The 25190-nt window shown below is 37.3% G+C and overlaps 1 protein-coding gene across 1 annotated transcript in view; it reads left to right on the top strand.

The window, feature by feature from the left end:
• Positions 1–25190, top strand: part of ARHGAP21 (Rho GTPase activating protein 21) — a 135596-nt gene that overhangs the window by 45664 nt on the left and 64742 nt on the right. The window contains 2 exon segments of the mRNA XM_045465006.1: positions 13024–13203; positions 13457–13481. Coding sequence (XP_045320962.1) covers positions 13024–13203; positions 13457–13481 — 205 coding nt within the window.

The raw sequence follows: 25190 nt of genomic DNA, 5'->3' as shown, positions 1-25190 counted from the left end.
ATATGCTACACAACATTGAAGGCAGATGGGCAAAGTCATTAGTGCTTGCAAGCATGTTCATTGTAGAAAATCTAGGAGTTATTTAGAAAAAAGAGAAATCTGGCCTTTGATTCCAAAGATTGTGTGTGTGTGTGTGTGTGTGTGTGTTTAAAATAATTTTTATAGGAGTGCCTGGGTGGCTTAGTTGGTTTAGAGTCCGACTTTGGCGCAGGTCATGATCTCACAGCTCATGAGTTCGAGCCCTGCGTTGGGCTCTGTGCTGACGCCTCAGATCCTGGAGCCTGCTTCGGATTCTGTGTTTCCAGCTCTCTCTGCCCCTCCCCTGCTCACGATCTGTCTCTCTCACTCTCTCAAAAATAAGTAAACATTAAAAAAATACTTTTTATCATACTCTGACTTTTATATTTTACTTTTTTCCTTAGCATTGTGTTTGGGCATGCCATTTACCATGCCATTAACCATTTTTTCACAATCATGACTTCAGTAGCTATATCATGATTTTATTTATTCCTTTCTGTTGCTGTTATTGGACCTTTAGTTTCCAATTTGCGTTTATAATACCTTGGAATGAACATCTTAGAATATGAATCTTTGCCCTCATCTCTTATTACTTTGCTACTTATTAAGTTAAAAGGTATAAAATTTAAGTCTTTTGATAAATATTGCCAAGTAGGTTTACAGAAAGAGTATGCTCCCAGGTAGAAGTGTATGAGAATTTTCATTTGATTCCATTTTCTGTAACACCATGGGACCACGTTTTTGCCTTCCTCCCTCCCTCCCCAGTCCTTCCATCCTTCTTTTCTTTTTTCTTTTCTTTTCTCCTTTCTTTTCTTTTCTTTTCTTTTCTTTTCTTTTCTTTTCTTTTCTTTCTTTCTTTCTTTCTTTTCCTGATTAATTTTAGTGTACTATTTTTTCTTCCATGTCCTTCTCTATCTAGAAAGAATCAGTTAAGTAATTCCCTTCAAAAATCCTTAGGAGAAAAGTATTTTGGAAGCTGAGTATCTTTCCTTTATGATTTGAAAATATCATGAAATGAGAATTTAGGAACTGATTAATTTCATGTTTAAGAAGAAAATTCTAGCAGTATAATACTATATTGGGAAAAGAGAGAGGTATGTTGTACTAAATGATCAATTCTGTCATTGCATCTTTATGATTAGCAGATATTTTCTGGCAAGACAGCAGCAAAGGAGGAATGTAACTAAAACTATGTTCCTTGATTTTGGTAGATGTATTTAAAAGGCAATAGATTATAAGTTCTCAGTAGAGCCTGATAGACTTTGATGCTGTGGGCAAAATGCTTGTCCTTTCATAAATTGTATTAAACTGAATATTTGCATGATATAATGCTCTTGTTTTGTTGTTTGGGTCTATGCTAAATGTGACTACCACTGTACTCTTTTAAATATACATTTAGCAAATGCTTTATTTCTTTCCATTCTTTGGCTCTTTCCTGCCTTTAGGAAGTTCCATATTTATTAAAACTCAGGAAAGGAAAAAGCAATTAAGCAGAAATTTTAATACTTATTAATAGAGTACTGCTGCATGGTTTGTGGGAGAAGTACATCATTCTGCGTCCCTTCAGCTAAATATGAATACATAAATAAATACGTTTATGTAAAGCAGATTTAAATAACTTTGGCATTCCAGTTAATAGTCATCATTTCATGTAAATCTGTTCCTAGTATGCTCAGAAGGCGTTCGACAATCAAGCTGATAAATTTCTGTGACGTTTCGTTTTTCGTGGGTAGTTTGGAATTTTGGTTTCTGTAAAATCTAAATTATATAAGGCCTTATTAAAAAGAAAGTGTTTGAAGTCTATAGGAGATCATTCTTCTGTGTGGAGTCTTCTGTATGGATTTAAGTATGCCTTGCAATATAAGAGGACAAATTTATTAGATTAAATAAATACTTGAGTTAGTTGAATGTGTATTTAGTTGTATTTGCCCTTAATAAATGGATTGATGAACTATTTTAAAAATGAAATATTGTTTATAAGTCACGAGTATTTTAAGGAGAATCAGATTGAGTTCTTTTACATTTTTGGATAGAGAGCTGCTTTTTAGACAAAAGGTTTCTACAATTGGAGTTTTATGTTTTAGGACTGTGAGAAAGCCACTTTACTTCTCTGAGCTTCGTTTTGAAAAAAATGGAAATCCATGTGTCTCAGAGTTGTAATACCACTTAAATATGGTGACACTGACAACACATGGGCGATGCTCACTGGACGTTAGCTGAACTTTTAGCATCACTTATACTCATATTTGCTTGTAGTTAATATCGGAAGAATTTTTGGTATAATGATGCATCTTGAAATAGAAATATCTCTCCCTTATATGAAGTGGAATTTAGGTGCTCAGTTGTTCAGGAAACAACCCTGCAGTGTGTACAGCACATACAAAATACTTTATAAAAATATTTTTCATTTGATTTCTTTTTCTCTAAAACCAAAGCCATAAATGATTTTTTTTTTAATGAGAAATGAGTTTTAAATATTTCCAGAGATAGCACTAAGGCAGTATGAGTGAAACTGAGGTGGAAATATTGAGAAAAGTCTGCGTGTTCAAAGAGAGATGGTCTCCTAAACCATATGTCCCTCTCGGTAAAGTAGGATGATAGGGATAAACTATGGTAGTGTCTGCTTATGGCCATAGTCCAGATCAGATTTCTGAATTACACATTAAAATTTACTATATTAGCAAGCCATCTTCTTGCATTAAATTGTAAAGGCATATCCCATACAGGTAAATACCATAAGGAAACCATATAAATAGTATATAAACCTATGTAAATGCCTTAAAGAAAGTAGGTAAATCCAATGTAAATACTTTATTTTATTTTTTTTAAAGTTTTTATTTATTCTGAGACAGAGAGAGTGAGCATGTGTTTGTGTGCTTGTGTGCGAGCTAGTGGGGGAGGGGCAGAGAGAGAGGGAGAGAGAATGCCAGGCAGGCTTCATGCTGTCAGCATAGAGCCTGGGTGGGGCTCAGTCCCACCAGCCCTGAGATCATGACCTGAACTGAAATCAAGAGTTGGTTGCTCAACCTACTGAGCCATCCAGGCACTCCCTATGTAAATACTTTAAAGAAACTATGGTATAAAGGATGTCCTTCCAATGGGGAGATGTTCTTAGAGGCTTAAAAAAAAATTTTTTTTTTTAATGTTTGTTTATCTCTGAGACCGAGACAGAGCATGAGCGGGGGAGGGGCAGAGAGAGAGGGAGACACACAATCTGAAGCAGGCTCCAGGCTCCCAGCTGTCAGCACAGAGCCCGACGTGGGACTCAGACTCACAAACCGTGAGATCATGACCTGAGCCGAAGTTGCTCAACTGACTGAGACACCCAGGTGCCCTGAGGCCTTTTTTTTTGTTAATTGTAATTGCAAAATAACTGGAAAAAGGCCTGTTTCCTTTTATAGGATAAAAGATAAATAAGATGTGGTATGTTCACAATGGAATTTTATATACCAGTGAAAATCAGTGAACCGCATCAGAGATGGGCAGCTGTTCATCAATCCCTTTCCTCCTCTTTCTGGCAAATAGTTTAGTCACATTCCCCAGCCTACCTTGCTTTAATGAATTTTTTAAGTAACAGAATTAGAAGGTGATGCCAGAGGCTGTTAAGGAAGAAAAAAATGAATGCAGAAAATATGCCAGTTAGATTCAGTCATACCTACTTCCGGAACCAGATTAGTAAGGAGGAACTCCTTAAAACTGTAAGGAAAGGTTTACATGTGCCAGAGGACTCATGAGGATTGTCGTTCCACGTATTATTTTGAAAGTGATTTCGCTATTTTAGTAGACAAACTCTGACTTTCCCCTGTTATCATGAAGACATTTATTATTAGTCACAAGAGGACGGAGGGAGAGAATTAAGTAGGTGTCATCTAAACCTGTCACCACCACTGATAACACAACTCAGAGAATATGCCCAGGAAATGGGGCTGAATGGTTGTGTAGAGAAGTACATTCTGACTTTTACCATCTTGTCATCTTATGAGCCTGATAATATTACCAGGTTATATGGGTCATAAGTAAATTCGAAATAACTTTTCGGGGTACTGGGTGGCTCAATCGGTTAAGCTTGACTCTTGATTTCGGCTCAGGTCATGATCTCATGTTATGTGAGATCGAGCCCTGCATCATGCTCCGTGCTGATGGCGTGGAGCCTGCTTGGGATTCTCTCTCTCCGTGTCTCTCTCTGTGTCTCTCCCCTACTCTCTTTCTCTTAAAAAAAAAAAAAAAAAAAAAAGATAAAAAGATAAACTTTTCAAAGTCATAATAGTTTAAAAAACATTAAAATTTCTCGAAATTTCACAATAATCTTCCCAATTTTTAAATTTACCACAAATTTTAAAATACCTATCTTTTATGAGGGTGAAGTTGTAAAATTGAGGAATTAAGAATTTGTGTCTTTGAAATATTGGGATCTGAAAATCAGAGAGAAAGAGACAGAAGGGAGAAAAGTGCATCTATGTAAAAATTACATTTAAAACCAGAACTCTGAATAGGAAAAGAAATCACATAAAAAAATACTGATTCAAAATAATTGTAAATCATAGCATATAGGAATAGCAGCAGAAAGGACCTATGTCAACAGTCAACCTAGATAAAAGATATTATAGGAATTTGCAAGGAAATAATTAATGTAAAAATTAAGAGTTACATTTTAAAAATTAAGTCCAGGTATTTAATTTGAAATATTTTAGACTAAAGTCATCTAGATTTTTCAGTCTCTTTGCTCATCATCTTTCATCTCTTAAATATTAAGATACCTACTGAGAACTAGAATCCTTGGAAAAACACATCTAGATACATCTTTAGGAGACTCTAGAAACAGAAGCTGCAAGTCAAGGGTTAGCAAGCATACTTAGCATATAAAAAAACTTTATTCAAGTGTGTTTTAGCTTGAACTTGGAATTTAAATTGGACTTTAAACAGACAAACCCTGCAAAACATCATGTTTCCACATATGTTGAAAAATTTTGCAGAGAAATGCCACACCAAGGAAACCTAATATGTGAGGAATAATTTGCTGTAAGATTAACCTCTCTGTGGCATTACAACTATGGAGGAAGTACTTTAAAGATAAGCAATATCTAAATGATGGTGGTCATTTCCTTTCTACTCATGACACAGAAGCTAAAGAGTAAGTTCTATCACCTACTAGCCGGTTGGTTTTGACGGGTTACTCAATCACCATGAACCCAGGTCTCCATCAGACTTGCTATGATGTGTGTAAAAATCTAGTAGAAACTAATGGAGAATCCAGATTTTTCTTTTCCCTTCAGACAACACTGTGGTTTATGGTTCATCTGAGTATCTGAAAACTGTTTTCATGATACCTTTTTGAAAGAAGCCATTATTTATTGGTGACTTCTGGGTTTTTTAAAGAACAGTTAACTAGTGCTTACTATGTGTGATTTACTGGGTTTTTTTGGTTTTGTTTTAACATTGTTTTCCAGTTCTTTTTTTTTTTTTTTAATTGTTGTGTTTATTTATTTATTTTGAGAGAGAGAGAGAGAGAGAGCAAGCACGACAGGGGCAGAGAGAGGGAGTGAACAAGTGGGGGTGGGGGGAGGGGCAGAGGGAGGCAGTATCTCAAGCAGGCTGTGCCCTGTCAGCACAGAATTCCATGTGGGGCTCCATCTCACAAATGGTGAGCTCACGACCTGTGCAGAGATCAAGAGTTGGACACTTAAGGGGCGCCTGGGTGGCTCAGTCAGTTAAGCGTCCGACTTCAGCTCAGGTCATGATCTCCTAGTTCGTGAGTTCGAGCCCCGCATCGGGCTCTGTGCCAACAGCTCGGAGCCTGGAGCCTGCTTCGGATTCTGTGTCTCCCTCTCTCTCTGCCCCTCCCCTGCTCACGCTGTGTCTCCCTCTGCCTCAAAAATAAACATTAAAAAATAAATTAAAAAATAAAATAAAATAGTTCACCTTATTAAAAAAAAAAAAAGAGTTGGACGCTTAATTGACTCAGCCACCCAGGTGCCCCATGATTTACTGTTTTAAGCACTTTACAGACTTTAACTCTTTTAATCCCATAAGGATGTGAAGTATGCACTGGTATTATCCTCATAGTAAAGATGTGGAACTGAGGCACAGATGCGTTAAGGAACTTGTCCAAGGTCCACAGCTGGAGAACCAAGGACCCAGGCCCAGGTAGACTGGCTCGAGTCTGTGCTCAGTCCCCTCTGTGCAATCCCATCTCCTTGGGTTATCAAAGAAAAAAATCCAGCCAGACGACAGCCTTACCTGTGGTAACATTTCAAAACTGTAAAGGAGAAACATCATAAAAGGGTGTTGTATCGGGGCACCCAGTGGCTCAGTAGGTTAAGCATCCAACTTTGGCTCAGGTCATGATCTTGCAGTTCATAAGTTCAAGCCCTGCATCAGGCTCTGCGCTGACAGCTCAGGGCCTGGAGCCTGCTTCAGATTCTGTGTCTCCCTCTCTCTCTGCCCCTCCCCCAACTTGTGTTTTCTCTCTCTCTCTCTCTCTCTCTCTCTCTCTCTCTCTCTCTCTTTCTCTCAAAAATAAATAAAAACAGGGGTGCCTGGGTGGCTCAGTTGGTTGAGCGTCCGACTTCGGCTCAGGTCATGATCTCACGGTCCGTGAGTTCGAGCCTCGCGTCGGGCTCTGTGCTGACAGCTCAGAGCCTGGAACCTGTTTCAAATTCTGTGTCTCCCTCTCTCTCTGCCCCTCCCCTGTTCATGCTCTGTCTCTCTCTGTCTCAAACATAAAATTAAAAAAAATAATAATAAAATAAATAAATAAAAACATTAAAAAAAAAAAAAGGATGTGTTATCAGTTTGAAGTCTGGCCTGTGGGTAGCCTGGGTGGCTTAGTCAATTAAGCCTCTGACTCTTGATTTCAGCTCAGGTCATGATCTCCGCGTCCTGAGATCAAGCCCTGTGTCAGGCTCAGTGTTGAGTGTGGAGCCTGCTTGAGTGAGATTCTCTCTTGCCCTCTCCCTGTGCCCCTCCCCTGCTTGTGCACACACCCATGCCTGCTCTCTCTCTCTCTCTCAAAAAAAAAAAAAAAAAAAAAAAAAGCCTGGCACTAAAATAAGAAAAATCTTACTTTAGAAAACTGATAACATTGTCAGTGGTAAGATAAACTAAAATACTTTCAAAGTAGGAGTAGGACTCATAATCTTAGGTATATGATAGAATTAATATTAGAATTTTTTAAGCTGAACACAGCCTGGTTCCTGGAAACTTCTAGGAAGCTATCCAGATTCTACTTAAAGTACAAGTAGTTACAAAAGATAGCTGAGGGGTCATACATTTATTGTGTGCATAAGCATTCTTTTGTAACTCTTGTGTTTACTTTCATGACAGCTCAGGATAACATTTAGACTTTGTCCTTTTTACCTATGTGAGTGTTTTTTTTTTTTTAATATCTTCATTGAAGTATAATTCACATGCTATAAAATTCACCTGCTACTGTCAGTTTGCATTTCAGTGGTTCGTACTAAATTTATACAGTTGTGGAACTTTGATCACAACCTACTTTTAGAACATTTCTATTATCCTAAAAAGTTCCGTCATGCCAATTTGTATTCTCATCCATGAAGTTTTAATTTCCTTTATTGCTTTATGATTGTTTTCCTCTTATACCTTCTTTCACTCCTTTGGGTTGCTTTGTCTAATTGTTATGTCTGGGTTTTATGCAGTTAGTTTTCGTCCTTTATTTTGGTTTCTTTTAACCTTGAGCTATTATTTATTCAATCGAGTGACCTTGTTATGAAGTCTTTTAAGGGGATCAAATGACAGTCCTTAATCCACAGAAATTTAACTGCCATTGTTCTAGTCTCTTGGTTGCCTCTTGCACCCTGATGCTGCTAGTACATGACTTGATGCTCATGGTGGGGAGGTGAGACGTGTGGCGAGGGACATGCCTTAGGGGTCTTCTTAAGTGGAGGATTCTGTAACTGCTGTGCCCTTCACCGTGTGCCTGTGGTTTGCCCTTCTGATAAAGTCATCACATCAAATGGCTCTGTGGGTAAGTAGAAAAGGAGTAGAGAAGGCCCATATGTGTATTTCTTTTCATCTTCTCTTTCTATGTGGAAAGAAGTATAACCCTCCCTTCTGTCCTGTCGGGAAAAGGTAGGAGGCTGGAGAGGATTTAGTGTGATGTTCTGGGAAGGTGAAATAATAGAAACAATTGAGCTGTGTTGCATTAAAACATCTTTAAAAGTTTTCAGGATCAAAAAAGAAATTCCTTATTCTTCTTCATCCCATCCTCTCCATTTTTGTGAAGAAGTCAGTAGAATAAGACATAGCAGGCTTAGTTAAGAAACTTGAAACATGAACTCATAATGCAAGAGGGTTATCTCTATATTCAAGGGAAAAGTAAAGAAAACTTGAATATATTTGGAAGCTCAGGGGCCAAGTCCTAATACTTTACTCAAGATAAATTTAAGACGTGGACAGTTTTCGAAGTGGTAAAATTGTAGTGCTGCAGGAAAGTGAAATTTAAAAATATAATAAATTAGATCAAAGAGCTATTGGGGAGAAGAATCTGTGCAGACTACAGAATAAAAGAGAAGAAACATAATATGACATAGGGGAGATATTCTAGCTTTAGATTCAGGAAGCCATGATTTTAATTCTTGCCCTGACACTAGCCAGCAGTAATCTCAGATAAATCGCATAACCAATTTGGGCCTCAGTTTCCTCATGTGTAACATGAAAGGATTTATTAATCTTGATTAAGTCTTGAAGAGTCTTTTGTGCTTTACAATTATATAAAAAGATGGCAACACATGAATAGATGTTTATTATTAGCCATTAGGGAAACGCAAAATATAATCACAGTACCTATCACTTCACACCTATAACAATGGCTAAAATAAAAAATAATGACAGTACCAAATGCTGTCGAGGAAGCAAAGAAATTGGATCACTCATGCATCATACATCCTGGGAACCTAAAATTGTATATTCACTGTGGAAAATAGTTTGGCAGTTTCTTACAAAACTAAAGATGCAGTTACCATATAACCCAGCAATTATGCTCTTGGACATTTATTCCAGAGAAATGGAAATTATGTTTACACAAAACCTGTATACAAATATTTGTAATATATTTATTCATAATAGCCCCAAATTAGAAACAACCAAGATGTCCTTCAAACAAACTGTGGTGTATCCATACCGTGGAGTACTATTTAGCAATGAAAGAGATGAGCTGTTGACACGTGCAACAACTTGGGTGATTCTGCAGAGAATTAGGCTGAGTGAAAAAAGGCAATCCCAGAAGTTTACTGACTGCATGATTCCATTTATATAACATTGTTGAATGATAGAAATACAGAGCAGAGTAGTCGTTGCCTAGAGTTAGGGGCTGGGTGAGGGGCGAAGGGAGAGGGTGGATGTGGTTATGAAAGGACCACGGGAGAGATCCTGTGGTAAAAGCACTGTTCTGTATCTTGACTGGTGGTGAATATACAATTGTACACATGCAATAAAACTGCACAGAGCTATACATAAACAGGATACAAGTAAAACTGCTCTGAATATGATGGATGGATGCTATCCATGTCATTATCCTCGTTGTGATATGTACTATAGTTTTCCAGGATGTTGATGTTGAGGGAAATTGCATGAAGATTAAGGAGATCCCTTGGTGTTGTTTCTTACAAATGCATGTGAACCTATAATTATCTTAAAATTAGAAGCTTAATTTAGAAAACAAAATAAATTATGTATATTTTATTTACCCTTGTATCCTAACTGGGTGGAACAGTGTTAGATACACAGTAGGTTCTCAGTATTTATTTACTGAATAAATGGGGGGATTACTTATGTGAATGTATAAAATGATTCTTTCATTTGGATCACAAAAGGAGGATCTAGTCACCGCTTAAATCTTGACTAAACTATTTAGGTGATTAAGCCCAGAATAATAACCTTTATCCTGCCAACTTTACCTAATTGTGTGATCACTTTTGCAGTGACTTGAGACTCAGCTTGATACCCCCATGTTGATGTTTGCTCTTACTCCCTCTTTCTAGCAAAGTCCTAGAAGGGAGGATAAACTAAAATGCATTTATGATAAATTAGCTTCAGGTGCACAAAGTCTCCATAGATGATTTCAGTCTTGATTATTGTAGCTTTATGATAAGCCTTGAATTCTTGTTCTGTAAGTACACCAATTTTGTTCTTTTTCAAATTTGTTTTAGCTGTTTGGATTCTTCTCATTTTAAAGTGAATTTTAGAAATGGTATGTTAACTTCTAAACAGAAATCTCCTGAATTTTTATTGTGATCTCGTTTCTAGATCAATTTGGGGAGAGTTGACATTTTAAGTATACTTAGTCTTCTGATCCATGAACATGGTATATCTCTCCATTTATTTAGATATGCTTTAAATCTCTCAGGAGTGTTTTGGAATTTTCAGTTAATAAGCCTTGCAAATCTTTTGTCAGATTTGTCCTTAAGTATTTCATATTTTGAGCAGTATTTTAAAAGTTTTTCAGTTACCAATGCTTATTGTAAGTATGTAGAAATACAACTGATTTTTGTATATTGCATATTATTTTCATTCACATTCCACTGACTAGAATTCCACTGACTAGAATTTGGTCACAGCTGCCCTTATGGCAAGTTTGCCTGGAGAATGTTACTATCTAGTTATCTTTCCAGGAAGAAGAGAAAATGAAATTGATGAATAGCTAACACTAACAGCACAAATATTGACTGTGTGATGAAAATATTAAGGATTTAGAAGTCTCTTGGATTTATTTTCTTTGTAGTGTAATTTTTTATCATGCAAAAATTAATTTCAGGACATTTTTTAAGTTTCAACACCTTTATATGAAGCAAGTCATTCTGAAGGAATAGGTAGATTCACTAGTGAAACATAATAAAAATATAGTAAAATGAAGCATGTTCAGGTATTTGCCATTTGACAAAGGTGGCATTTCTTTTTTTTTTTTTAATTTTATTTATTTATTTTGAGAGAGAGAGAGAACAAATGGGGAGGTTCAGAGAGAGACAGAGAGAGAGAATCCCAAGCAGGCTCTGTGCTGTGAGTGCAGAGCCCAATGCAGGGCTTGAACTCAGGAACCATGAGATCATGACCTGAACTGAAATCAAGAGTCGGATGCTTAACCAACTGAGCCACCCAGGTGCCCCAATAAAGGTGATATTTCAAACTGCTGAGATGAAGTTGGAATTGTAATTTAATACAAAATCTTAGCAGTAATGCAGACACAATTTTGAGATACCTATTAGATTGGGGAGATATCTGGGCTAGGTTTAAAAATTAGGGGTTGTCTATATATAAATGGTATTTAAAGCATTAGACTGGATGAAATCACCAAAAGACAGAGTAGAACTAGAAAAGTCTATGGACTGAGCCCTGGATATTCCCAATGTCAGAAGTTGAGCAGATGACGTAGTAACAAAGGAGACTAAGAAATAGCCTATGAGTTAGGAATAAAATCAGTATGGGAAGTCAAGTGGAGACAAATTTTCAAAAAGGAGAAGTGATTCTTGAACCCATTGGTAAGTCACATTAAGACAAGAACTGAGAATTGACTGCTCAGTTTAGCAATGTGGAAGCCATTGGTAACCTTGACCGGGACAGTATCAGGGAATTATGGTGGCAAAAGCCTGATTTAAGGGGATTCAAAAGAAAATGGGAGGAAAAGAATTCAAGAGAGCAACTATAGTCAACTTTCAAAGAGTTTTGCTCTACAGGATAGGCAGAGTGGTGGTGGCCAACAAGGTGGTAGCTTGAGAGGGCTATGTGGTTCGAGGATTTTGTTGTTGTTATTTTAAAATTAAAGAACCTACAAAATGTGTCTATGCTGATGGGAATATAGTAAAGAAAATAGATGATGTGAAGGAGAGGGGAGAATTGCAGGAATCACATCTGTGAGCAGTAAAAGGGGTCTGGTACATGGGTAGGGACCCCAGAAGAGTGGGCCATTGGAGCAGGATTGTGATGAGAAAGAGGGCAGGAGAAGCTGGCCACAGCTGTAGGGGGGTAGATGTGGCAAGCGACTAAGCTCTCATCTCATGGCCTGTGGTTTTCAGTGTGACAGAAAGCAGGGTCATTAGCTGCAAGTGAGGATGAGAAGGGATAAAATAGTCATGTAGCTCGAATATACTGGACAGAACTATATTATTATTGGCAGACAACAGTAAAAGCTCCCTTGAGGTTATGAACTTAAAATGAAAACAGCTTCGTATTTATTTACTTGTTTGTTCAATTTCTTTCTTTCTTTATTTTCACCTCCGCTCATGTTTGGCCACACAGGTGCAGGCCCAGAGCAGGCAGTGTTAATTATTTATCCGAGGTTAGATTATGTCAAGGTTAGGACTTCGAGGAAGGAAGAGAAAGGCAATGGAGTGAATTGAAGCTGGCTTACAAGGGAAGTGAGAACATGAGGTGGTGAGGGACAGGGAAGAGGTAGGAGGCAGCAGCTCCAGATGGCAGATTTAGAAGAGCTGAGGGATGGATGGGAGGGAATGAAGAGTGGGTGTTTGATTGGAGATTGCGCAGGGTTTTCAGCCATGACCAGATGAAAGCCAAGAGTGGAAGAGAAGAGAGCAGAATGCTGGATAGCCAGGGTAGTGGAAGGACTAGCTGTGTGGGTACTGAATTTGTGCTCAGGACTTGAAGGTCTTGTCTATTATTTTCTAATTATCTTTTATTTCTGTTGGACTCTCTGATAACAGTTTTAGTGTTCTTAGTAAGAGAATCACGTCTCTTCTTTCATAGTTTGTGTTTCTTAGTGCTTTACGGGATGGTCATGGTGTTAGCTTCATACCTTCTATCGCGTTTTCAGTTTTAACTGTTAGATTTACCAAGGGTTCTTTCTTACATCCGATTACCTTTCATAGCATCCCTCTCTAGAAAAATCACGATGATCTATGTGATTTGTAATACAAAGAATATGGTTCCTCTTTCTCCTTTAGGTTTGTATCTGCACTCATACATATGGTTTTTGTCCAAGTGAGGAAGTCTATTGAATTTTCTAGTTAACTTTTAAATGTCTTTTTATTTTAGGTATCAAAGAGTAAAGATGGAAAAGAACAAAGTGAAACTGTATCACCATCCGAAGATGAAACATTCTCCTGGCCAGGTCCCAAAACAGTTATGTTGAAAAGAACATCTCAAGGCTTTGGTTTTACATTGAGGCATTTTATTGTTTATCCCCCAGAGTCTGCAATTCAATTTTCATATAAGGTAAGAACATTAATTAAAGTAAGTTAAAAACAACAACAACAACAATGCAAGGTAGTTCCTGTCTCCTTCTTATCTTCCTTTCATCCTCCCCTTGTGCCTTCCTTATGAAGGCTCCATCCTTCTGGAGGTTAATGAGGTTGTTATTGCCACGTTTTGGGGAGGGCACTTTGAATTGAATTGAGGCTTGCTTTGATTTTACTAGAATTTCTAAATAACTATTCACATATGGGTATTTTTTTTTTTTATATTGTAGGATGAAGAAAATGGCAACAGAGGAGGTATGCTATAAAAATTTTAATTCTTCTGTTTTGCTACATGTCTTTCTATTCCTTAAGTAATATTAAATGAGCTGATACAGTTTTTCGAGTCCAAATATATATATAACTCTTAGATGGGAGAGCCCTAGAAATGAAATAATTTTACTGTTTTATGGATCCCATTGTCTCAGCATGATTTCAACATGCGGTGATTTTATTGTTAATTATATGTTAGTGCTATGCAGGGGAACATCTATGATTCTGAGGAAAGTAATTGTGATATTTTTATTTAATTAGTAATCTTTTAAATTCAGTAATTTTTTTTTAGGTAAGAAATGCTGTGTGTTTTATCTAGTAGATTTATTGACTCAAATAGTGAAAAAGAGAGTACTTGGGGTCTTCTCATAGTTAATCTTACTCTTGACTTAAGCATTATCTTTAATAAGCTTATTAAAAGGAGAATCAGGCCGGGGATGGGGATATTTCTTATTAATGTCCACTCATTTTTGTTTTAATTTTATATGAACTCTGATGAGTTAAATGTCACACACAATAAAATGTGCCTATTTTAAAAACTTTTATTTCTAGATGATTTTAGACTAGAATAAAGGTTGCTAAAATAGTACAGAAGTTTCCGTATATCCTTCGTTTAGCTTCCCATAATGTCCAACAACTTACACATTTGTGGTACAGTGAACAGGACTAAGAAATTAGCATTGGTCTGATACTGTTAATTAAACTACAGACTTTATTTGGTTTTTCACTCGTTTTTCTACCAGCATCTTTTCTCCGATGCGAGATTCCACATTGCATTCAATTGTCTTGTCCGTTTGTCTTCTCTAGTCTGTGACAGCGCCTGAGTCTGTCCTTGTATTTCATGGCCTCAACACCTTTGAAGAGTACCAGTGCGTTATTTTGTGCAGTTTGGCTTTGTCTGATGTCTGATGTTTTCTTATCATGACTTTGAAGTTACACCTTTTTAACAAGAATGTCATGTTTGCACCAATCTTAAGTGTACAGTTATACATGTAAGGTGCATTTCGATAAATCTGTAACTTGTGAAACCACCATCCCAATCAAGCTCTAATACCAAAAAGAACCTTTCTGTAGAATCACTATGTTTTACACCTGAAACTGATGTAACATTGTATATTGCTATATACTTCAATAATTAAAAAAAAAAAAAAAAAACAAAAAACCTTTCCATCATTCCATAAAGTTCCCTTACACAGCACTCTGCTGTTCCTAGACAACCACTAATCTGCTTCCCATCACTGCAGATTAGTATTTCTTATAAATGGAATACCATATCACGTACTCGTTTGTGTCTTTTGCTTGCTGTAGTATTTTTGAGGTTCCACTGCATGGTATGGATAGATACTAACACTGCTCTTTCATTTGTTGCTGATTAGTTTGTTTGAATACACCGCAGACTGGTTATCCACCCGTTTGTTTATCCACTCCCCTGTTGATGAAACTTTGTAATACCCATATCTGATTTGCAGTCTTAGAATGGCCATGCTAAGGGTTAAAGGGGAAGGAAACAATTTCTTTCAGGCATTATCAAAAGTATTCTGTGAGTGTAAGGCCAGGTAGGACCCTTCATAAGTTATCACTGTTGTGCAGGGAGGGCCACTCTTGTGTCACCATCTGTCATGCACTGGGGTTCAGGAAGAATTCCAAATGTTACTTGGCATGAGCTAGAAATAGGTGTTAGCGAGGAAAGGGAAAGCTTACAAAACCAGCTTCAGCAAGAGGAAAGAGGATGTGGGTCTTCTGTCCTCCCATCGTCCCGCAGGACGATGTGCTGGTGCTCAGGTGGCCTGTTACACACAGCATCTAGAATAATGCTGTCTTTTAAGAAACAGTCTGACTTATGTAAAGTCAAGAATGGGTGGATAAAACAGGGTATAGTTAGTATGATATGAAATTACTCTGTCATATTTCTCTGCCTTGAGAAAGTTAAAAACAAAGAAGTTTGTTCCATATTTGTGAATACCTAAGGACAAAGAATTCACATAAAAGTCAGGGATATCCTCAGTTTAGAAGCCCTGAACATCTTAGAAGAGCAACCATCACTTTTTACTCAGTTCTGATTCCCTGGCGAGCAGTGAATTTGGGAAGTTCATGGAGTTTAAGGAGTGACTGACTGAGTCGTCCTCTGTCTCCTCTGCCCCCCAGGCCTAGGTTTGCTCTGGTCATCCCAGTTGGTAGTGGGGTCACAAGTTAGTCCATTGAGGCCTAGTTAGCTAAAGTATAGCCCTCATAATACCATTTCAACTCAACTCATCAACCAACCATAAGAACATATTTTATGAGAATAAAGTTTTTTTATTTTAATTCAACTGAATATGACGATTTTTATTTTACAGTTTCATCTGCTGATAAAACTTTCAAGCATATTGAGATTACGAAATCTTTTTATGTGAATTTTGTTTTAATGAAATAGAATCCAAGCCTCCAGTGTAATGATCCGAGTCAAAGCCTAGAATCACTGGAGAGGAAGTAATTGCCAGAATTTTATTCAAACTCCTAAGAGATCCTGTGATAATGCCAAAATTCTGTGGAACAGTTGAAAGGTTTTGTTTTAGTGTTCTTTCCTTTTGGCAATTTAGTGGAATCTCTTTTGACACTTGACTTTCTGATTATTCTCCTTACCCAACTTCCATTCTGGTATGTTTCTTAGAGCCTATATATGTGTACTGTCTTGTGTTTTAAAATTATTTTTTCTTGTTGATTTGTTTTCTGTATTATGATGCAAATAATATGTATAAGAAAAAGGCCGTTAAAGTAGAAAAATATTTTTTGTTGATGATAGTTGTTGATAATTGCTGTCTTGCTGTTGTCCTGTTGTCCCTTAAATCTCTGGAGAAGATCTTTATAAATAATCAAAACAAGAATAATTAGAAGTTTGTAATTACTGTTATTTCTTTTCTACTTATTCCATGAGTAAAAATTCTGTCGCAGTTTAATTATAGGGACATGTCCAGGAGTGTGTTTGTCATTTTGTTAGGTACCTAAGTAACTGTTGGATTTCTACTTCGGCATCAAAATGTATATTTAAGCATTAATAGTACAAAAAAGTAACTGGGAATTTTATAAATTCTCTCAGTAGTAAAAATTTGTATTTTGTGATTGCAGTTTCTTTTTTTAAATTTTTTTTATTAAAAAGAATTTTTTTAACGTTTATTCATTTTTGAAAGACAGAGTGAGAGGAGGCAGGGCAGAGAGAGGGAGACACAGAATCTGAAGCAGGCTCCAGGCTCTGAGCTGTCAGCACAGAGTCCGATGCGGGGCTCGAACCCATGAACTGTGAGATCATGACCTGAGCCGGAGTTGGATGCCCAACCAACTGAGCCACGCAGGGCCCCCGATTGCAGTTGTTTCTGACTAAAGAGCTCTGTAGCCTATGTTGGAGTTTTCTAACCAAGGCTCTTTTAGTGGCAAGAAATAGAAACTTCCTCAAACCACTTCTGGAGAGATGTGGTAATTCTGAAAAACCAATAGAGCATTTCCAAATTCAATGTCAAGAGTGATAGGATACCTGGGTAGCCATAGACACCAGAATTGGGACCTGGGAAGCTACTAAATGCAAAGAGTAACAACAACGACGACCCAAACTTTGGAATTTACTGGAGGATCGAAATGACTTTCATAATTAATTTTGATTATACCTGATTTTCTCATGAGCTAACATCTGTATATAAGGTACAGTCCTCATTATATCTTCTTTCTTCCTTCCTCTCTTATCATAACACTTCCTATTCCTGAGAATGAAACCTAATTGGCCCAGTTCATCATTTTATGCCCACTGAACAGTACCCATTATGCTTAGAGGTCAAACATTCTTCCATTTAATGAAGAGGTAAATTCTGAAAACCTGAGAAAATCTGGTGTATTTTATGCCACTAATTTCCATTCATAAGGTGAAAACCTATTCCCTCAGAATAATGTAACAGTAAAAAATGGACCTGAAAATTCATTGTAAGAGGAATTTCTTGTGGTTAGGTCCATGGTCAGTAGTGTCCCGGTAGGTCCTAGAAGAGTGTTTCACTATTTCTAAAATGTAGCAACACTAAGTGAGTTCCATGGGTCTTTGCTGATGTCTTGTGCATTGACTAAACCCCTTGGGATCCATTTTTCACTCTATTTGACAGTTTAAACAATTTGAGTTTCTCTGGTAGGTAGGCAAATATACTAATTAGTTACATATTTTTGTTAATTTTTAATACTATTCATTAGAACATCCACAGATGTCTGATATTGTCCTGAAGATACTTTAGGAAGTAGAGATGATGATGTTGATGTTGTTGATGGGGAGGAGGAGGAGGAGGAAGAGAAGATGACGATGATGATGATGATGATGATGATGATGATGTGGAGGAGGAGGGGGAGATAGTGTGGTGGCAGTGGTGGCAGCTGATTTATAATGTGCCAGGCACTGTTTTAAGATTTTTTGTGGATTAGTTCATCAACTTTCTGGGTGGATATTATCACCTCCCTATTTTAGATGAGGAAACTGAAGCATGAAGTGTTTAAGTAATTAGCAAGGGACAGCATTGGACTACAAACAAGCCATCTGGTTCTAGGGTTTCCTCTCACTTTCTACCATGGTTTTGCAGAAAATTCTTTACTTTCATAATTCATCCTTGGAAATGTAAGGAAGAGCATTCTGTTCCCTTGAAAGGTAAAGAGTATTAAAAGACCTTAATTCAACTTTCATATGCAATTTTGGTTAACATAGTCTTAGCATTTTATACTTGTTCTTTAATTTTCTTCTTTTTCCTAATTGAACATGTCCTATTGGCTTAAGTCTGTTCAGCAGAAGGATAAAGCATCATTGCTTTAATATTTGCAGTTGATTTCCGTCTTTGATTTGGTTATATTTTTGATACCTATGCATCTCATGACTGATAGAATGTTTTTGGTATTTTTCACTTGGTTGTAAGAGATGTTAAGGGCATTCATAGGTATTTACCAAAGATAAATGAAATATTTGCCTGCAAAACTATTTGTACAGGAATATTCATAAGTGCTGTATTCATAATAAATAAACACTGGATTCAACCTAAGTATTCATCAATATATGAATAGATAACCAAACTGTGGTGTATCAATGCAATGAAATACACATAGCCTTGTGGATCAATCTCATAAACATTTCTTATATTGAAGTGAAATTCACATAATACAAAATTCACCATTGTAAAGCAAACAATTCAATGACATTTAGTATAGAATTAAAGGTCATGTATGAAACGTACATCTATCACCTCTGTCTAGTTCCAAAACATTTTCATTGCTCCATAAGGAAGCCCGTATCCATTAAGCTGCATTCACTATTCTCCCCTCCCCAAAGTCCCTGAGAAATCCCAGTCTGTCTTCTGTCCCTTTGGACTCACCTATTCTGGATATGTTATAAAAATAGAATGATACAATATATAATGTTTTTCATATGGCTTCTTGCATTTTGTGTAATGTTTTTGAGTTTTGTCCATGGGGAACAGAAATCAATACTTCATTCCTGGCTGTATAGTATTCCCTTGCGTGTATATACCACAGCTTGCTTATCCATTCATCCGTTGATGGACATTTGGACTGTTTCTACCTTTTTTGGCTATTGTAATTAGTGTTGCTATGAACTTGTGTATGCAAGTGTTTATTTGAGTCCCTGTTTTCAGATCTCTAGGGTATATATCTAGGAGTGGGATTGCTCCATTGTTATGTGGTAATTCTGTGTTTAACATCTGGGGACCTGCCAAACTGTTTTCCACATTTCCATGGTAACTGTACCATTTTTACATTTGCACCAGCAATGTGTGAAGTTTCTCCGCATCCTCATCAGTGCCTGTTATTTTCCATTTTTGAATTATAGCCAGTCTAGTGAGTGTGAAGTGGTATCTCATTGTGGTTTTGCTTTGCATTTATTTCCTTAATAACTAGTGAAATTGAGCATCTTTTCGTGTGCTTGTTAACCGTTTGTATATCTTCTCTGGAGAGATGTCTATTTAAGTCCATTGCTCCTTTTTTTTTTTTTTAATTGGGTTATTTGTCTTTTTGATTTTGAGTTGTAAGTATTCTTTATATATTCTAGATAGTAGATTGTTATCAGATATATGATTTGCATATATTTTCCCTCATTCCACAGATTGTTTTTTCACTTTCTTGATAATGTCCTTTGATGCACAAAAGTTCCTAATTTTGATGAAATCTAATTTATGTACTTTTTCTTTTGTTGTTCATGCTTTTGCTGTCTAAAACATTTTGATGAGTGAAAGAAACCAAGCACAAAAGAGTACAGACTGTCTGATTCTATTTGTATGGGAGGAAAGATAAATCCAACCCAAATTGTGGTTGCCTGAATTGATTGCAAAGGGGCTAAGGGAAGTTTCTGGCAAGATGGAAATGTTCTTTATCTTGATTGTCATGGTGGTTACATGGGTTTATACATTTGTCAAAACTTAGGAAGCTCACACTTAAAATGAGCACATTTTATTACATGTAAATTATACCTCATTAAAGTTGATTTAAAACAAAGAGAACATATATAATAATTTAGTTGGATTTTTTCCCCCAGTGTTTAGCTATTTCAGCCAGTGCAGCTATGAGCGTTCTTATACATGAACTTTTGGGAACACAGGTACTTACTTCTGGTGGGTCTGTGTATCCAGGGGTAACACTAATAGGTATGCATACAGGCACATTTAGTAGATACCGCTAAATTGTTTTCAAAGTGATTATACCAACTAATATACTGAACCACAAGGTGTGAGAGTCCCAGTTGTGTCATATCCTCACTAACATTTAATATTTGTCAGTCTTTTTAATTTTAGTCATTTTAGTGGTGTATAGTGGTATGGAATGTGGGTTCATTTTTATCTTCCTGAAAACTAATGGGGTTGATTACCTTTCGTTTGGCTATTGGGTATCAGTACTTTAAAAAAAATTAATTTGTAGGAGTTCTTTAAATATTCTTGATGAGGAGGGGCGCCTGAGTGGCTCAGTCTGACTTCCTCTGACTTCGGCTCAGGTCTTGATCTCATGGTTTGTGGGTTCAAGCCCCACGTCAGACTCTGTGCTGATAGCTCAGAGCCTGGAGCCTGCTTCAGATTCTGTGTCTCCCTCTCTGTCTGCCCCTCCCCCACTCATACCCTGTTTCTCTCTCAAAAATAAATTTAAAAAACATTAAACAATTTTTTAAATATTCTTGATGAGGATTTTATTAGTTGTATCTATAGCAAATATCCAGCTATTAGTTACCTTTCAATGTCTTGTTAGTAATTTTCATAAAGGAAAGTTCCTATTTGTAATATAGTCCAAATTGTCAATCTTCCCTTTTGTGGCTAATACGTTGAATCCTATTTAAGCATGGTCACAAAGATATTCTCCTGTGTTATCTATCTCCAGTTCACCTGTAATTGACTATTTTTGCATGTAGTATGAAGTCAAGATTTTTTCCCCCTATATGGATATACATTTAACCCTGCACTCTTTAGTGAAAAGACCGTACTTTCTTTACTGCTCTGTAAAACCACCTTGATCATAAAGTATCTGTACATGTGTAGGTCTGTTTCTGGACTTTCTTCTTTCCCGGGGTTGGCCTGTGCCTCACTTTTGTGTAGCTTCCAAACTAAGAACGGTTCTGTAGTTTTAAAAGGTTGTTTAAAAGAAGAAGAATATGTGACAGAGACTGTATATGTTCTGCAAGGCCTAAAATATTTACTGCTTGGCTCTTTACACACAAAATTTGTCAACCTTTGTTCTATTCCATCGGTCACTTTCTTTGCAGCAAAACTGCGATCTTAATTTTACTGTCGTTACTATATAATAAATGTTGCTGAAAGGTAATGTCTTTTAATTTTGTTGTTCACGATTGGATTGGCTGTTTTTGTCCATTTGCAATATTATAACACTTTTAAAATCAGTTTGTCAGTTTCTACACCCACAAAAAAATCCTATTGGAATTTTAATTAGCTTTGTATTAATTACAATATTTGATTATTTGAAAACATTTGAAATAATTGAATCTTCTAATCTGTGAATGTAATCTCTTTCCCATGAAGGAGTGTTGAATTTTTCTGCATCTTTTGGAATAAACCTTTTATTTTTTTCCCTTTAATCTCTTAATATAGTGAATTATATTGATTTATTTTTCCAACTGTTAAACATTGCATTACTGGACTAAACCAAGCTTGTTCACAATATATGATACTTTTTACATATTGCCAGGTTTGGTTTTCTGTTGTATTTAGGATTTTTGCATCTCTGTTCAGAGACTGTCTTTACCTAAAGGTGGGCCTTAGTTTTTTTGACATTTGGTGTAACAGTTCGGGTTCTCTGCAAAACAGACGCCACAACAGGAACAGATGGCAAGACAGCGTTAGACGTGCCAGAGATTTCGTGGGAGAAGTGTCTGTGCAGGATTGAGAAGAAGGGGGCGGGAGAGGCAGGGGAAGACTTCAGAACGCACTGTAGGTCTGACATCTGTGAAAGAAGAGAGGGAAGGGAGGCTCCGGTAGGAAAGGTGCCAGATTGCAGCACAAGGTATGGAGGTCTCTGTGAGGCAACTGGGGAGCTCCCATGCAAACACTGCCCTTGAGAATCCTTGGGCAGGCGTGGGGAAACGTGGCCTCTGTGCGAATGTGGCGGTGGATATTAAAGGGCAGCAGCTGGGGCTGTCACCCAGCTGTGTTCCCCGTAGCAGCTTCTCTCGAAGGAAATCTGCACAGCACGCCTGCACGCTTGACGGGGTTGGGCTTTCTCTTTTTTACCCCTGCTCACCCCACACGTTACTTTGGAGGCCCCAACTGAAAGCAGGCCCTCTTCCTTGGCTGGCCTCGAATGCCCGCTTTTGTTCCCATGGCCCTTCGAGACTGATGGAAGCTCTGCACAGCCCCTCGGTCTCTCAGCTGTGGCTTTGGAAGCGGAAAGGGCCTCGAGGTGAAAAGCGGCGTAAAACACTGAGACCACCTCGCTGGACTTCCTTCTCTCTGGGATCTTGTCCCTCTGCGTGCTCTTGCCTTGGAAGCTGTCTCTGCCTTCATACAAACGTTACCTGTACTTGGTCGAGCTTTTCTGGTTGTGGCTCATGGGTGGAAGAGTTGATTCTGAAATAAGGCAGTTCACTCTTGTCAGATTTGGAGATTTTTGTCTGTTTACGTTTAACACAACTCATAATACATTTATTGTTTAATCGCCTACTTTATTTTAAAGTGTCTATTTTACTTTGAATTTCTTATATTTCTTTTCTCTCTTTAAGACTAAATAATATATTGTGATTGTTTTAGTGGTTATCCTAGAAATTATAATATGCAAGTTTGTCACAGTCTAATGCTAATTAATATTTTACCCTGTTCTGAAACAATATAAGGGCCTTAGGTCATGCTCTCTCTACTTATTTCTCTCCCTCCTACCTGCAGGATACTTTTATGTTGTGTCACAGTTCTCTCGGGATTTTTGTTGGTTTGTTTTTTTCCTGAAAGGTCTTTGCCTTGCTGTCATTTTGGAAAAGATTGTTGCTACAGAATTTTATGTTGAAAATTTCTTCCAACATATTGAAGATCATATCCCACTCTCTTTTGGCTTCTATACTTGATCATAAGAATTCATATTTTGGTTTATTGTTTTTTTTTTTTTTAATTTTTTTTTTCAACGTTTATTTATTTTTGGGACAGAGAGACACAGAGCATGAACGGGGGAGGGGCAGAGAGAGAGGGAGACACAGAATCGGAAACAGGCTCCAGGCTCTGAGCCATCAGCCCAGAGCCTGACGCGGGGCTCGAACTCACGGACCGCGAGATCGTGACCTGGCTGAAGTCTGATGCTTAACCGACTGCGCCACCCAGGCGCCCCGGTTTATTGGTTTTTTGAAGGCAAACTTTTTTCATATCTACTGTTAAGATTTTCTGCATGTCTTTGGTGTTTGGCCATTTTGGTGTTTGGCCATTCTTGGTGAAAATTTATTTTTATTTTCCTTGTTTCCAATTCATTGAGCTTCTTGTGTCTGTCATTGGGTGTCTGTCATCAGTTCTAGAAAATTTTCAGTCAGTGTTTCCTCACATATTATCTGTATTTCAAGGCTCTCTTCAATTCTTTAATGCTCTCTTAATTCTTCAGTTAAACATATGTTAGATGTTTTTATTCTGTCCCCTATGGTTCCTAAATTCTCTACTTTTTCCTCTTTGTTTTTGGTCTTCCCCAGCTGCATTTTGGATATTTTCTTCTAGTATATATCAAATAATTTTGAGTTTTAAATTTTGATTGTTAGAAGTTCTTTAGGGTAATGTACTAAACTGTACATGATCGCTTCTTATAGTTTTCTCTTTATCATTTTTAGGCCTTTTTTTTTTTTTAATAATTTCTTCAAACATGCTAAGCAAAGTTGTTTTATAATCTGGTTCTGGAAATTCCACTATCAAGAGTCTTTCTGGGTCTGTTTCTCTTTTCTTTTCGTTTTTAAATTTTTTAATGTTTACTCATTTTTTTGAGAGAGAAAAGAGAGAATGAGTGGGAGCGGGGCAGAAAAAGAGAGAGACACAGAATCTGAAGTGGGCCCCAGGCTCTGAGCTGTCAGCACAGCACCTGGGGCTCAAACCCACGAGCAGTGAGATCATGACCTGAGCTGAAGTTGGACACTTACTGACTGAGCCACCCAGGCACTCCTCTGTTTCTCTTTCCTTTTTTTTTTTTTTTTTTTTTTTTCTGGTTCTAGCTCAGGATAGGTTGGGTTTTTTTTGCTTTATGTATTGGACTATTTTGCATTTGTTATTACTTCAAAAGTTATTACTGGAGATTTTTTGAGATCTAGGGTGAAAAAGTTGTTTTCAAGTGGACTGGTGTTTGCTTTTATACAGAACCAGGTGATTGTATTTTTAGCCTGCAAATCAATGTGAAGTTTGGTCTATAGCCACTTTTTAGAAATTGGTTTCCTTCTCTTTTCCCCCTTCCTTTGCTTAGCACCCAGGTAGCTTTCAGGTTGGTGGAAGCATAATTTTCAGTTAACATTATTCTTTTTTTTTTTTTTTTAATTTTTTTTTTCAACGTTTATTTATTTTTGGGACAGAGAGAGACAGAGCATGAACGGGGGAGGGGCAGAGAGAGAGGGAGACACAGAATCGGAAACAGGCTCCAGGCTCTGAGCCATCAGCCCAGAGCCCGACGCGGGGCTCGAACTCACGGACCGCGAGATCGTGACCTGGCTGAAGTCGGACGCTTAACCGACTGCGCCACCCAGGCGCCCCAGTTAACATTATTCTTAAATGCGGGCTAATCCTCTAATTGATTCATAACTGTCTAGGACTTAGGCTTTTCTTCTGCCTGCTGGGTGAAGAAACTCTTAAAGTGGAAGGGGCTCATGTTCAGTAGCCTGCACATATAGGGTTGACATTAATAGTATTTGGAGATGTTGTCTAGCAGCTAGGCTCACATGTATACGCACTCTGGTTCAAATATAAATTGTGCATTCCCTTGTAGTAGCTCAATTTGCTAGTACATCGATACTTCATTGGAAGATTTGCCACCCATATGTCATAATAAAATATCTTTATATCCTATCAACATGGATAAAATCAGATTATGAAGTTATTTGTAGTTTGCTGTTACGAGCAACGTTTCCTAGTATAAAAATGTAGAAGCTTACAGACACACACACACAAGATAAGTGATTCTTCATGTTGCTATTGATAAGTTAACTTCAGATATTCATTTTATTCATCTCCATTTGACAGGTGG

The sequence above is a fragment of the Leopardus geoffroyi genome, chromosome B4 (assembly GCF_018350155.1).
Source record: "Leopardus geoffroyi isolate Oge1 chromosome B4, O.geoffroyi_Oge1_pat1.0, whole genome shotgun sequence".
Lineage (NCBI taxonomy): Eukaryota > Metazoa > Chordata > Mammalia > Carnivora > Felidae > Leopardus > Leopardus geoffroyi.
Note: the sequence above shows the minus strand (reverse complement) of the source record. Positions and strands in the feature narration are given on the sequence as shown.